This window comes from Papio anubis, chromosome 16, assembly GCF_008728515.1.
Source record: "Papio anubis isolate 15944 chromosome 16, Panubis1.0, whole genome shotgun sequence".
NCBI lineage: Eukaryota > Metazoa > Chordata > Mammalia > Primates > Cercopithecidae > Papio > Papio anubis.
Genome location: NC_044991.1, coordinates 77,744,605 through 77,760,426, shown reverse-complemented (window position 1 = coordinate 77,760,426; position 15,822 = coordinate 77,744,605). Strand labels below are relative to the sequence as shown.

The 15,822-nt window shown below is 42.6% G+C and overlaps 1 protein-coding gene across 2 annotated transcripts in view; it reads right to left on the bottom strand.

Annotated features, from left to right (window-relative positions):
• The window catches only part of PTPN1 (protein tyrosine phosphatase non-receptor type 1), a 73,903-nt gene that overhangs the window by 16,477 nt on the left and 41,604 nt on the right, over positions 1 to 15,822 (bottom strand). For both annotated transcript variants that reach the window (XM_003904618.4, XM_021920938.2), the window contains exons 2-3: positions 6,652 to 6,742; positions 3,055 to 3,155 (exon numbers count right to left, since the gene is read on the bottom strand). In XM_003904618.4, coding sequence (XP_003904667.1) covers positions 3,055 to 3,155; positions 6,652 to 6,742 — 192 coding nt within the window. The remainder of the gene's footprint in view (positions 1 to 3,054; positions 3,156 to 6,651; positions 6,743 to 15,822) is intronic.

The following is a 15,822-nucleotide window of genomic DNA, read 5'->3' as shown; positions in this document are numbered from 1 at the left end:
TTCTGGCTCAGGCAGGCCAGCTAAGGGCCTCCACTGAGATTCGTCCCCAAGGCCCTTGGGCTATGGGACAAAACTCCTTGGTGCAGATGAGAGGCGGTGTGGGGGCGTGACCAACCACAACACTCCTCTCGGTTCCAATCATGTCATCTCGTGACCTTGGGCAAGTCACTTCATCGCTCCCTGGTCAGTTTCCCCATCGCTTACTTGACTAATAATAGTACCTATTCACAGAGCTGTGAAAATGAAGTACATTCATTTATATAAAGTACTTAGCACAGTCCCTAGAATGCAGTAAACACACAATGAAATGTCAGCAACTATTCCTACTAACAGCAATGAGGACCCTGATGGCAGACAGCCTCCCTCCTTGGCCCAACAAACTTAGGAGATGTACAAACACAAATAGTCATTGAGGTGGCCCAAAGGGAACAGAGTCACTGGGGCATGAGGGTGTCTGCTGAGCAGCTGGCCCATTTCACTCCAGCTCACCTGGCAATGGGCACAGATGTTTACTGGACACAGGGTATGAATGCCTTGAGTTTGTCTCAATTATTAGCAGTCGCTGGAAGAGACATCGCCTATTACCTCCACATCAGAACCTGTCATGTCCTCATGTCCTTGGCCAGCATCACTTCTCATGGTTTCCATTCTCATCTATTTTCATCTAGGCTCCATTTCTTGTTTTTTTTTTGAGACAGAGTCTCGCTCTGTCACCCAGGCTGGAGTGCAGTGGGGCAATCCTGGCTCACTGCAACCTCTGCCTCCCGGGTTCAAGTGATTCTCCTGTCTCAGTCTCCTGAGTAGCTGGGATTACAGGTGCACACCACCACACCCGGCTAATTTCTGTATTTTTAGTAGAGACGGGGTTTTACCATGTTGGCCAGGCTGGCCTCAAACTCCTGACCCAAGTGATCCGCCCGCCTCAGCCTCCCAAAGTGCTGGAATTACAGGTGTGAGCCACCACACCCAGCCCATAAACTCCTTATTCTTAAAATCTTCTCCCTTTAAGTCCCATCACACTTGGCTCAACCATGCTAGCCCTCAGTGTCCTCTCACTTTCTTTCCTGAGCTCATCTTGAACTTACTGCCTGAACAAGACAAGTCAGCACTCCCTGTGCTGAAGGGACTTAGAGAAAAGCAGGCCACATTTAACTCTTCCCTCCCCAGTGAACAGAAAAACAGCTCCTGGCAGTCAGAAATCCCGTGGCACATGGCTGATGACCTGGGCCTTGCATTCTCCACCCTGGCATGAAGACTCCAGTCACTGCAGCTCTCCACTACTCCCTTCATGTCTTCCCTAACTCCCAACACCACCCCAGTTTAGAATGGTCTGAAGGATCACAATCCCCTAAGATCTGCAAAGACACACACCACACTTAGCTGACACTGCACGGGGGAGGTGAAGGAGGACCCCTTGGACATTATTCTCTGCTCTTCTATACTTCCGACTTTTAAAAAATGAGAAGACAGACTTGTATTATTACATAATGATGTAATATAATGAAAAAAAATGGGAAGGGTGTTCTTGGTTTGGGCACTAAGAAAATGTTTCAGTCATAGTGTCCAGGGGTGATACTTTGGGGTCGGGCTGCCTCGACTCCCTTAGTAAATCCCCAGGGCAAAGGGAAACTGTGTAAACAGTTTCTCGACATCCCCAGTGCCACCTCACAAACCAGACAGAACTTCCTATGTCCCAAGGAAGTGCTAGGATGCAGGGTAGGCAGGACAGTAGCACAAGTGTACATGGCATTTGCTAATGCAACACTTGACATGATACACCCAATAACAGGTATTTAAAGGGCTTCCTGACTCCACATCAGAGCTGAAGGGCTGAAATCAGGAAGCAGGAAATTTGACTTCTCCAAAAAGCAAAGTCCCCAAGAAGTCACTTTTGCCTCAACCTCATCCCCAGACCTCTCCCTCCTTATCAACCCCCTCCCCCATAAGCCTCCCCTAAATACCCCAGTGGTGCTGGGAGGACCAGGAGCTCAGGGTCTGGTAAAGGCCTGCCCTGTATTCATGTACCAAGAACTTACTCAATGGCCCCACAGGACTGAACACAGCTGGGCTGATGCTCTACATCCCAGATGACGAGAGGCATCTGGGCTGATTTTGGTCATAAATGGGGAGCAACTGGGACAAGACAAAAAGGCAGTGAAGAAAGGCCTCAGTTGAACGCACCCTGACCTAGCTCCTTGCTCAAAGCAGCCTTTCTTCATACAGCATTCTGGCTTCCCCAGAATTTTAATTTCCAAATTATTAAGCAAAATTACAATGTTCGAAATCACCCTATGGCCTAAAGCCATGTAAGACTAAAAGCTGACATGGAATGAGAAAACAAAAATTATGATGAAAAACAAAACAAGAAACTCAGTCTTTTTAGACCAACTTACAGGTAACAAGTTAAGACTTGAGAAGATTAATTAAAAAGCAACTCTTTTTATCCTCTTTCCCAGATACCCTTTTGGTCACAAGCCACTGAGTGTTTTACAAGAGGCTCAATTATTAAACCACTTTCAGGATTTTGTTTCCATAAAGATGCCAAAAGCCAACAGAAATTTTAAGTCATTTTTCATGCTTGTTCACATGATCTAATGACGCCTTTCTTCTGGGCCAAAGAATGAGAACCATGGCGAGCTACTCTGAATGGCTCTGGACAGAGATTCCTGGTCTACTGCTAACGTTCTTAGATTTGCCATCACAAGTGCTTGATGCTCTACGACAAATACTTCTGGAAGCAACACAGGTACAGACCCTCCTCCAGCCACGACTGCTGCCTCTGCCAACAGACCACAGGCAACTCTGGCATTTTAATGTTGTTTTTTATAAGCTCTTATTTCCAGCAATGTCATCTTACACTTCCCAGAAAAGATTAGCGTTCCTTACAACCAAACTGAACCTTTGAAGGAAGATTTTCCCCCTTCCTTGTTGCTTTTTGGTTTGCTGAAAACCTGACCTTCTAAAGGATGTGGCAGATTTTATTTGAGGTGTGGATAACAGCACTCTCAAACTCTTAAATTGACATAAAAAAAAAAATTCAGACAATCTGCTTACCTGGGTAAGGATGTAACTCCTTTGGGCTTCTTCCATTTTTATCAAACTAGCGTTGATATAGTCGTTATCTTCTTGATGTAGTTTAATCCGACTATGGTCAACTGAAAGGCAAACCAGAACTCAGAGGTTAAACCCGGAAAAGCTGAATGTGTCCATGCAAGTGCACACCCTACAGAAAAGCAAAGGTGAGTTGGTGGCATTGGGGCATTCACACTGGCTGAAGCCCTGTTTTAGTTGAGATTAGTCATCAGCATGGGGCGACTGGGATTTTCTGAAAGGGTTTTCGGAAGTGTTTTTGAAACTTCACACTATGAAGCAACAGCGGTAAGCCATATTACAATATGGATCATGTCCTATCTGGGAAATCTGTTCTCAGCTCATATCTTGTTATGACACTTATTACTCTCCCCTCAAACCTTCCAGGACCACAGGAGGGCATCAAAGGATCTGTTCTCTGATGTGTAACTTTTGTTTTTTTTTTTGAGTCAGAGTCTTGCTCTGTCACCCAGGCTGGAGTGCAGTGGCATGTTCTCAGCTCACGGCAGCCTCCGTCTCCCGGGTTCAAGTGATTCTCCTGCCTCAGTCTCCCGAGTAGCTGGGATTACAGGCACAGGCCACCATGCCCACCTAATTTTTGTATTTTTAGTAGAGATGGGGTTTCACCATGTTGGTCAGGCTGGTCTCGAATTCCTGGCCTCAAGTGATCCACCCACCTCAGCCTCCCAAAGTGCTGGGATTTCAAGTGTGAGCCACCCATGCCTGGCCGACATAAACTCTTTGAGAGCAAAAAATATGGTGGCTTCAATCTTTAAAAGGGAACAAAATCCACCATAAATTCCACCTAGTCCCTACAGCTGTTGCTAGTACAATGAGCTACAGTAGGTAGGATTTAAGATCGAACTTCAACCTCACCTCTGTCCAGTAGTTTCAAGATTAAATGACCTAAGTACACAGCAGCATGAAGTCATACCTTGACCTTTATACAAGGTTTTTGTTTTTTTTTTTAAGTTCAAGTATAATGAACTTCAATGATTCTAAATTTTTAAAATTCAGAGCATATTACAAAGACATTTGAAAGAGAATTTAAACCCAAACACTGAAAGCATATTAAATGTACCTTTTGGTTTTTAGAAATAAACTCTCATTTGGAAGTTCTGCCCCAGATCACTAAAAGAAAAAAGCCACTTTTTTTCTTGTATCATTTGTTTGTCACAAAAGCAGTAGCTCCCTGAGGGCCACTTTCCTTATCCTGTTAGTAGAGCTAATAAGAGCAGGTGGGGACCTTTATTTCTGGCACAGCACAAGGGACAATAAACTCAGGTGACCACCCATAAATAGTACCTTCTCCCTGCGTCCAAAGGGGAAAGGAGACACGAATGGGGATAAGTGGTCTGGGGCTTTTTGTTCTAAAGGAGGATTCCAAAGAGAGATGTCTTTGAGAACCAGCCACCATCTGGAATACTGTTTCTCATTATGGACGCTTAGTACAAATAAAGATACTTGGATAATTTTTAAGTGGATCATAGAGATAAAAGACCTCAAAAAATTATGTAATGGTACTGGTGGGTTATGTGAGTGGGTTCAAACAGCACTGGGTGACTCTGGGCAAACAACTCACCTCAGAGCCTTGGTTTTTTTAACTTGCTAAACAGTAGGTGACAAGAGGGTTGTGGGAAGAGTCAATGAGCTGAGGTGTATACAGAGCCTCGTTCAGCAAGTGCCTGTAACTGTGGACTGCTGTCATCACCAGCAGCACCGTGAGCTGGGCAGCAGGTGACCTTCTACCTTGACTCATTCTTCCCCATAACCTTCACAGCAAATGACTGTTTCTACTGGAGGATAGGAGTAGGGGAGAAAGATAAGACGAGTGGGATTGGGAGTGAAAAAGCTGGAGAATTGTTTCCCTGGAAGAATTTTTTTTTTTTTTTTTTTTTTTGCTAGTCAAGTAAAGCAGTGGGGATGGAGAAGGAACAAAGAAATCTGTAACTGGTTGTGATCATATAGTTGTAAACACTACTGTACTTGGACCAGCCCCTGGAAGAATATTTTAAAAACTGTTTTTTTTCTCTGTAAAACTGATTCATAAAACCATTTAGATAAGAAATGTTAAAAAATGTAGCAAAGGAATATTAAAGACAAGATTATTCCCTAATTAGAGCAAGTACAGCAAAAGCTAGAGACCCAGGGTATCCTGGCACCATGTGAAAGAGGTGAACGGTGATGGTTCTGTCGCGTTCTGATCAGCGGTCTGGAGGTTTCTGGCAGGACTTCACAGCAGAATCCCCAAGGTTTTTTCTTTTTGTTTTTAAACAAATATCAATGAGGTGCCTCAGCTGAGACGTGCTAAATCAAGAGTACCATGTGTTGGCACCAATCATGTCACCTGATGACCTAGAAGTGCACTTCAGATGTTGGTGACAACCATCCCCACCACCGACAACATTTATTGAGCACTTATGTCTGCGTGAGGTACTGGGCGCTGGGCTAAGCGGTTTATGTTGCTTCATCTTCACACACTCCTATGAGAGAGAACAACCTGCCCAAAGCCACTCAGCTCTAAGTGGCAGAGCTGACACACAAAACCAGGCAGGGAACCATGGTGGCAAGCCAAGAGGCACACGTTCTACACCAAGTCTAAGTCCATTTTTAGACCCCTTCCAGGAATCTGGGCGCCACCTAAGTCAGATCAGGATGCACTGCTAACCCTTCTGGCAGAGAACAATGACAGCCACCACTCCCAGCCATGGGCACAGGACCTGTAGGAAGTGCTCACTGGAGGAATGACTGGATAATCTTCTGCATCCCTGGCAGAGCATACTACCACGGAGACATTGGCAGCTATGACCCCTCACTGCCTGACAATGTCTAAAGACCTGGAGGGGGGTCAAAAAAGCCTCTGTGGCCTAGAGGAGATGGCGCAGTTCACGTCCTGTACTCATTCCAGTTTTCCTTGCTTTATGCAAATCCTAACATGTTAAGTTATTTACTTTTCAGCTACCGGCGGATTGACAGCCAATCACTCAGAAGGCGGACAGGGCTGCCACAGGCCAGCAGGCACACTGACAATCTTAGGAAGAACTAACAGCAGGAAAGAGGGAGAAAAATGACGAGGTTGGCAGGGGTGGAGGCAGTGGGGACTCCAAGCAGAGCTGCCTTGCATATTCAGTGCAGGGGACAACAGTGCCCACCCCTGAAGGCCTGTGTGGGGCTTCACTACAGCTGAACACAGTGCTTGTGCTCTAATGACGCTACTGCTGAGTCATCCAGAAAAGCTTTTATTATGCCTGCTATCCTCTGCTTCAGCTGGTAGGAAAATGATTCATCACAAAAACAGTCAAAGCTCAAAAAAAGTGCTTTGAACTTCACTGAATTTTCCAGAAACTGAAACCTCAGCCCTTCTATAATGGTGGAAAAATGAGCCATTACTATACGTCTCTAATGCCTTTACTATAGGAAACAATCAAGTCATAAACCTCTGCTACATTGATTTATTATTATATTTCTTATTATACCAAACCCCGAGGCGAAAGGAATCTTGACTAAAAGGGCCTGCAGCAGAGGAAGAGCAAGACTGGTACCAGCCACGTGGATACTTACAGGGACTGACGTCTCTGTACCTATTTCGGTTTTTGTTCTTAGGAAGCTTGGCCACTCTACATGGGAAGTCACTGGCTTCGTGTCGGATATCCTACAAAAAAGAATAAAGACATTTAACTGACTGCCAGGCACTGAGGAAGACTCAGCAAAGAAACAGACATCAAAGAGAGCTGGACAGTATGGGAAACGCAAGGTGATAATTCAGAGGTATGTATCAGGTCATGGGGGAAAACCGAGGAGGAACGAGCACAGGCCTGGGGTGGGAGGCAGTGATGTGGGGCAGGAAGATGGAAAGATGAGGAAGAGGGCAGAGAGACAGACAGGAGGGACAATTTACTCTGGAACACTCCACACAGCAAAGGCATGGGGGCTGGAGATCGCATCTCATGCCAGGAACAGTGAGTGGGCAGTAGGAGGTATGACAGACGGCTGGAGGACACGGTGGGTAGCCCAGATCGCGGAGAGCCTTGAAAGCCAGGCCTGGGAGTTCCAACTGCAATTTCTATAAAGCTACGATTATTAAAAATAGATAAAATGTACTTTTATGCCAACAAACTATCCAACTGCTTTCCTAGGAGGTGGTAAACAAATCCTATCACCCCTGTTTCAATGGAAGACTACACCATGGCTCCTGATCACACCTAAAATTCCACTATAATCACATTAAACAATCTTTTATTTGTATTTGTTTTATTACTAAAAAATAAAATACACAAAACAACGTGAATGTACTTACTGCCACTAAACTGTGTACCTAAAAATGGCTAAAATGGAACACTTTATGTTTTGTATATTTTAACCATAATTTTAAAAAAAAGACACCGTCCCCCATGGTGGGAATAGGAGAGCAGACAACAGCAATAGAATTCTGGAAGCTGGAAATCAGGCTGATTAGTGGTTGGCAGTTGTGAGAAAGCAAAATTACAAGTGAACAGTAAGAAAGCCAGACTGCCGGCCGGGCGCGGTGGCTCAAGCCTGTAATCCCAGCACTTTGGGAGGCCGAGACGGGCGGATCACGAGGTCAGGAGATCAAGACCATCCTGGCTAACACGGTGAAACCCCGTCTCTACTAAAAAATACACACACAAAAAAAACTAGCCGGGCGAGGTGGCGGGCGCCTGTAGTCCCAGCTACTCGGGAGGCTGAGGCAGGAGAATGGCGTAAACTCAGGCGGCGGAGCTTGCAGTGAGCTGAGATCCGGCCACTGCACTCCAGCTTGGGCGACAGAGCGAGACTCCGTCTCAAAAAAAAAAAAAAAAAAAAAGAAAGCCAGACTGCCCGAGATTTTCACTCCATATTCCTCCAAAGGCTCTGGCTGTGCTCCCAGTCAGGAAGGAGGAGTGGGATTCCCTGCAGGGGACAAAGGTAGAGCCATCTGGGAAGACCTGGATTGCCATCTCATTCCCCAAGCTCCTTCCAGGCTCCTCAGACTTCTGCAGAAATCTAAAGACATACTTTCTGGAAAAATGTAAACCAGGAGGTCTATGAACTGCAGCAAGACTGCTGGCACAGTGGAAGATGTGAGCGCTCCACCAAAAATGGGGTAAGAGCGGCCATGCACAAGCCAAACACCAGGAACTCAAGTCCTTTTCCCCAAGAGACACTCACACTGCTGGCAGCTAGACCCTTCTCCTCCAAGTAGGAGGCAGAACATCTCTAGATAATCTGACCAGGCAAAAGGCACAACCAAAAGACATCCTCAGACTGCACAACTGGCAGCCTCCCTAGAGGCCCTGTGGCTAGCGCAGTGTTGACAGGCCCCTTACACCTGCTCAAGACTCTCACACTCCAATAAGCCCTTACTCTCCACCACATGCAGATACCACTGATGACCAGATATAACAGGAAAGTCTCTAACAAAAAAACAAAAAACAAAAACCAGAAAAAAAAAAAAAAAAAAAAAACAACCCTTAGAGGAAACAAATTGCAGAGAATAGAAAGATTTAAAATATATACTAATATACTAAGAAAGAAAAGTCATCTTGCATCTACGTATTAAGAACAGAATGTTATATAAAATAAAGATGTCTCTTGAAACTTAAAAACAAGATAGCAAAAATGACAAGTTCAATTGAAGAATCAAATATAAGTAGAAGAAATCCCCCTGCCCAAGAAAGTAAAGTCAAGAAAAGAAAATAGAAAATTAGCAAACAAAAAAATACAAGGAAAGAAAACATCAAAAAATAATTCAAGAAAACCTCCCCAACCCATCCAGTACTCTGCATAATGACAAAAACAGACCCATTCTAAGGCACAGTAATTGCAATCCCAGAATTCTGCGGACAAAGAGAATGTTCTGTACGTTTCTGGGAAGGAAAAAACAGTTCACTTTCAAAGGATGAGGTGATTAGCATAGCTTCAGACTTTGCAAGAACACTGAAAGCTGGCCAGCAATGAAGCAATGCCTTCAAGATTCTAAGAACAATGATTTCCACCTGGAATTCTATACCTAGCCCAACAGACATGAAATGAGAAGGGACAACAAAAACATTCCGAGGTGGGTGGATCGCCTGAGGTAGGAGTTCAAGACCAGCCTGGCCAACATAGTGAAATCCTGTCTCTATTAAAAATACAAAAATTAGCTGGGTGTGGTGGCGGGTGCCTGTAATCCCAGCTACTCGGGAGGCTGAGGCAGGAGAATCACTTGAACCCAGGAGGCAGAGGTTGCAGGGAGCTGAGATGGCGCCACTGCACTCCAGCCTGGACAGCAAGAGCAAAACTACATCTCAAAAAAAAAAAAAAAAATTCCCTGACGTGTAAGGTCTCAATACCTTTATCATCCATGCTCCCCTTTTCTCAGTAATCACCGGAGCATCTTTTCCACCTGAGTGATTAAATAAACCAAGAAAGAGAAAGATATAGGATACACGGGGGGTGGGGGAGAAAGACCCAAGAGTGAAGACAAAGGAAATTTCTGCAAAAACTGGAGGGAGATACAGCACGGTGACAACTACATGACAGACACGGGAAGTGAGCAGGCTGGATTGGAGGAGTATGACTCACGAGATAGCTGTGTGAACACGCTATCCCAACCATGCCATACCAACCATGACCTAACAAAACTACCAGAGGAAAACGAGAAGACCTGAAATTCAGGAAACTGGATATCCAGTAGAGAAGAAAAGCAAAGAAAGTCTCAAGATGACAGCTGTGAGTGGCAAGTCTATAGACCAACCACCTAGATACACGGAGAATGGAAATTTCAAGTGGGATGTCTCCAAGGAAAAACTTGAAACTGAAACCGCTCTGTCCAATACAGTAACACCGAGCCACATGTGGCCAGTCTGACAAGAGATGTTCTGTAAGTGTAAAATATGCATTGGATTTTGAAGACTTAGTAACAAAAGAAATAATAAAAGCAAAATATCTCAAGTATTTTAAATACTGACCATTTATTGAAATAACATTTTGAACAAACTGGGTTAAGTAAAAGATACTATTAATTTCATCTGCTTCTTTTGACCTTTTTTACCACGGCTACAAGAAAAGGGAAAATCATGTATGTGGGTTGTAATATGCGTCTACTGGACAGCACTCCCTGATCTTGTGGAAAATTGTTCTGTAAGGCTATAAGAAGATATGGGAAGATTAGCAACAGGTACAAAGAAAACTATGCAAATAAAAAAGAAGGCAATTATCATGGGGTGTGATGGCATGCATCTATAATCCCAGCTACTTGGGAAGCCGGGGCAGGAGGCTCACTTGAGCTGAGAAGTTTGAGATGAGTCTGGACAACATGGCAAAACCCACCTCTACAAAAAATATAAAAATTAACCCAGCGTGGTGACAAGTATCTGTAGTCTCAGCTATGCAGGAGGCTGAGGTGGGAGGATTGCTTGAGCCCAGGAGTCCTGGGCTGCATGCGCTATGCCGATTGGGTGTTCACACTAAGTTTGGCATCATTATGTTGACCTCCCAGGAATGGGGGGCCACCAGGTTGCCTAAGAAGGGGTGAACTGGCCCAGGTTGGAAATAGAGCAGGTGGAAATTCCTATACTGATCAGCAGTGGGATCGTGTCCACAAAGAGCCACTGAACTCTAGACTGGGCAACATAGTAAGATCCCATCTATTTAAAAAACAAAATAGGAAAAAAAATTAAAAAGTCAATTATGAACAACAGAAATGTTTAAAAAAGAAACACAGTACAGTACAATACTATCTGTGACTACGTACAGAGGCAAATAATGTAAACAATGAGTACCGATTTAACCAAAAGGTAAAACATTGGGAGAATGGGGGAGGTGAAGCAGAGGGAAGGAAAAGAAAGGGGATGGCTGTTTAAGAAAACTAAATCCTCCACCTTAGTAACGGTCTCGATTAATATACCAAAAGATAAACATTTTGAGGTGGGCACGGTGGTATGTGCCTGTAGTCTCAGCTACCTGAGAGGCTGAGGCGGGAAGACTGCTTGAGCCCAGGAGTTCAAGGCTGCAGTGAGCTACGGTGGTGCCACTGTACTCCAGCCTGGGCGACAGAGTTAAGACCCTGTCTCTGAAAAATAATAAAAAGAACGTATAAGTTTAAAAAAGATAAACATTTTGCTTAGAAATATGGAGATACAAACAAGCTGTAATCAATCAGCAGAACAAAGACTGGGAGTGGTGCTTGATGAGAAAGACCAGAGAAATGGTCTGAGGTGGGGGCGGCAAACCACCAGATTTTGTTTTTTTCAAATGATGGGGTTTTGCTCTTGTTGTCCAGCCTATTAATTTCATCTGCTTCTTTTGACCTTTTTTACTATGGCTACAAGAAAAGGTAAAATCAAGTATGTGGGTTGTATTATATGTCTACTGGACAGCACTCACTGATATTATGGAAAATTGTTCTGAAATAGTGTGATCTCGGCTTACTGCAACCTCTGCCTCCTGGGTTCAAGCAATTCTCCTGCCTCAGCCTTCCACGCAGCTGGGATTATAGGCATGCACCACCATGCCTGGCTAATTTTGTATTTTAGTAAACAGACAGGGTTTTACCATGTAGGTCAGACTGGTCTCGAACTCCTAACTTCAGGTGATCCACCTGCCTCGGCCTCCCAAGGTGCTGGGATTACAAGTGTGAGCCACCGCACCCAGTCAAACCACTGGATATTATCATAAACCGATTAAGGTACTATTTGACTCCTTGAGTCATGTGCATATTCAACTTAGATTTTAAAAAATGTCCACATTCTGCTATTCTGCTTATTTATTTACAAAACTATAAAATGGCAGGTAAGAGTTTTTGACTCATACTAGAGAGCAACTAATAACAGAATGATGGAGCTGGGAGTGGTGGCTCACGTCTATAATCCCCGCACTTTGGGAGCCGAGGTCGGAGGATTGTTTGAGCCCAGGAGTTCGAGATCAGCCTTGGGCAAAAAAAATGATACCTCGTCTCTACAATAAACTTAAAAAATTAGCCGGGTGTGGTGGCGTGCACCTGTGGTCCCATCTACACAAGGGGTTGAGGCAGGAGGATCACTTGAGCCCAGGAGATTGAGGTTACGGTGACCCACAAATGCATCACTGCACTCTAGCCTCCCTAACCTGGGCAACAGAGCGAGACCCTGTCTCAAAAACAAAAACAAACCCCACACGAAAAAACGACAGCATGATGACAGATTACAAACCTACCTAAAAGTAAATAAATTAATCCAATAGTAACACATCCACTGCATCACTTACAGATGAGATTAAGCTTTCAGGGAAACGCCATACAGCACAGAGAGAGAAAAAAAAAAAACAAAAACCTGAAAGAGTAAAAATCTAGGTCTTAAATTTGTTGTTCTACTTATCATTTGGAAGCATTCAGCAGTGAGTACAAATTCTGCCCTTAAAGTGAAAAACAATCTAGTCAGTCCAGCTGGTGTGACTGGATGAAGATGTAAGAAATATCTGATACAGATAAACCACTCGGCTAACGAATATATACTCGGAGCAAATAAGGGCCAAAATGTCAATAACAGTTGCAACTGATTTTATTCAGCCAAAAGGATTATGCATATGTACTTTTTTTGGTGTGTGTGTGCATGCCTGAGAGAGAGAAAAATAAAAAAAAAAGAAGAGATGGAAGAAGGAAAATGTGGAGATGTCATTTAACAAAGACATTGGGAAAATAAAAGGTATCTACGTAATACTTTTAAAAAAATAGATTTTAAAATTAAGGTATACTCAGAGTAAAATGCAAAGATCTTAAGTATGTACTTGAATAAGTTTTTAAAACTGCCTTTGAGGTATATTTTACAAATAATAAAACATACCCACTTAAGGGTTCAGTGAGTTTTAAGCAATGTCTACAACCATTTAACTATCAATGCAACCAAGATACAAAACATTTCCATCACCCCAAAAAGTTCACTTGTGCTTCTGGTTCCAGTCAATTCAACCTTCCACTCCCACTCGCCTACTGCCACCAAGGGCAACCACAGTCTGCTTTGTATTGTTCACATTTTTTTCCATACCATCTATCTAACTTACTGCATTTACTAGCACACAGTTTGCATAATACTTTGAATTCTCTGTTTTTCTTCCTGATACTGTTAATTTGTATGTCTTCTCTTTTTTTCTTGGCCAGTTTAGCTAGAAATTTATCAATTTTATTGATCTTTACAAAGAACCAGCTTTTCAATTTAATTGATTTTCTTTGCTCTTTGTTTTATACTTCATTAACTTCTACTCTTATTTCCTTTCTTCTTCTTACTTTGGATTTAATTTGTTCTTTTTCTAATTTCTTACAGACAGCATGTAGTTGGGTCATGCTTTTTCAATCTAATCTGACAATCTTCATCCTTTAATTCAGGTATTTAGAATATTTACATTTAATATAACGATTGGCATGGCTGGATTTAAATCTGCCATGTTGCTAGTTTAGTTGCTTTCTATTTGACTCATTTGATCTTTGTTCCTTTTTCCCCCTATCTCTGCCTTCCTTTGAATGTTTTCCTTTTTTTGCATCTATCTTATCTCCACCATTGGCACATTAGCCATATCTCTTTATTTTCACCTTTAGCGGTTCCATCTGGTTTACAATATGCATTTAATTCATAATGGTCTACTTTCAAATAATAGTGCATTTTACCAAAAATACGGCAACAGCAATTGTCCACTTACCCTTTATGCTATTATCATACATCTTTACTTCTATGTTATAAATATATTACTTTTGCTTTAAATAAATTTTAAAATGATAAAAATATATTTCATATTTATATATGTCACTTTTAGCAGTCCTCATTCTTTTAGATATATCCAAATTTCCATCTTTTATTATTTCTCTTCTGCTTCAAGGACTTCCTTTTTTTTTTATTCTAGTCTGCTGGCAACAAATATTCTGCCTTTATTTTTTCCCCAAATAAGTCTTTATTTCACTGCCTTTTTTTTTTTTTTTTTTTTTTTTTGAGAGATGTGGTCTTGCTGTTGCCTAGGCTGGAGTGCAGTGGCGGTCCTAGCTCACTCCAGCCTTGAACTACTGGGCTCAGGCAATCCTCCCTCCTTAGCCTCCAGGCTAGCTAGAATTACAGGTGTGGACCAGCACATCCAGCCAATTTATTTCATTTTATTTTTTGTAGAGACAGGGTCTGGCTATGTTGCCCAAGCAGATCTCAAGCGATCCTCCTGACTCAGGCTCCCAAAGTGCTGGGATTGCAGGCATGAGACACTGTACCAGGCCTACTTTGGTTTTTTTTATTTTGCTGAAGGTTTGTTGAAATGCTTGAATCTGTTGCTTTATAGTTTTCATTAAACCTGGAAAAAATTTGAACATTATTCCTTCAAGTATTTTGGGGGCAGACTTGTTTAATATTGTTCCATATGTCACTAAGGATCGCCCCAATCCACATATTTTTCCTCTCTGTACTTCACTTGGGTATATTCTCATATAGATGTTCACTGTTTTTTTTCTTCTGCAGTGCCTAAACTGCTACTAATCCTATCCAGTTAAAGTCTCATTTCAGATACTGTATTTTTCTTCTTTAGAAATGGTATTTGGTTCTTTTTCTTCCATTATCCTCATTATGTTGTTTTTCTTTAAATCTACTAAGTTATTTATAACAGCTGTCTTAATGTCTTTATCTGCTAATTTATCATCTGTCATTTCTGGGCTTGTTTCTATGTCTGATTTTTCTTCTAGCTTAGCATCACATTGTTTGCTTGTTATTATTACTTCTTGTGTATCTGACGGTTTTCGGTTGAATATTTCTACCAAATATCCTATGTATTACGGAGGTCTGTCTCTCCATTCTGGCCAATGCAAACTTGAATGAGTACTGGGAATTATCCATTCCCCAACAGTTGTTCTTTATCCAAGCTCATGAAGATACACCCTAGCAAGTGTATACTGTATCCAGCCAGACTCAAGGTGATCCCTTTGCAGATTTCTGGAGTTCTTTCTGTCACAGCCTGCTCATCCTTAGTACCCTGCTCCGCAAATCCTAGCCATTTCAGCCTCCTTTGAACCCCAATCTGCATCCTAAACTCAGCAAGATCGCCAGGCAGAAAGTTCATCCTAGGGCTCATCCCTTTCCAGTCTACTAAGGTAATGCTTTTATTATCACTCTACAGTTTTCATATTAGTCACTAGATAAAAATTAGATATCAGAGTGTCAACATTTATTCAACAAGTATAAAGGGCCTAATGTGTGTCAGGCACTGTTTTGAATATTGGAGCTACGGCAAAGAACCAAATATAAAAAGTCCTTCCTTTATAGAATTTACCTTCTATGAGAGAGAGAGACAGAAAGACAAAATATATGTCAGCTGATAAGTACTAAACTGAAAAATCAAGTAGAGGAAATAAAAGGAGAAAGTTGGGGAGTTTTTTTTTTTATAATAAGTAGGATGGTCACAAAAGACCTTCCAGTAAAAGTGACACTGTAACAGAGATCTGACGAAGGTGAGGGAGTGAGCCATGGGAATGTCTGGGGGGGAATATTCCAGGTAAGAGGATGCTTGGCATGTCTGAGGAAGAGAAGAAAGCCATTGTGGTGGGAGTGAGGGGCTAAGTGGTGGAGATGAAGCTGCAGGTCAGGGAGAGCATGCTGGATCCCAGAACAGGTATATTAGTACTATACCTGGCTAGTTAAAAAAAATTTTTTTTTTTTTTTTGGTAGAGATGAGATCTCATTATATTACCCAGTTGGAGGCTGGTCTCAAACTCCAGGGCTCAAACAATTCTCCAGTCTCAGCCTCCCAAAG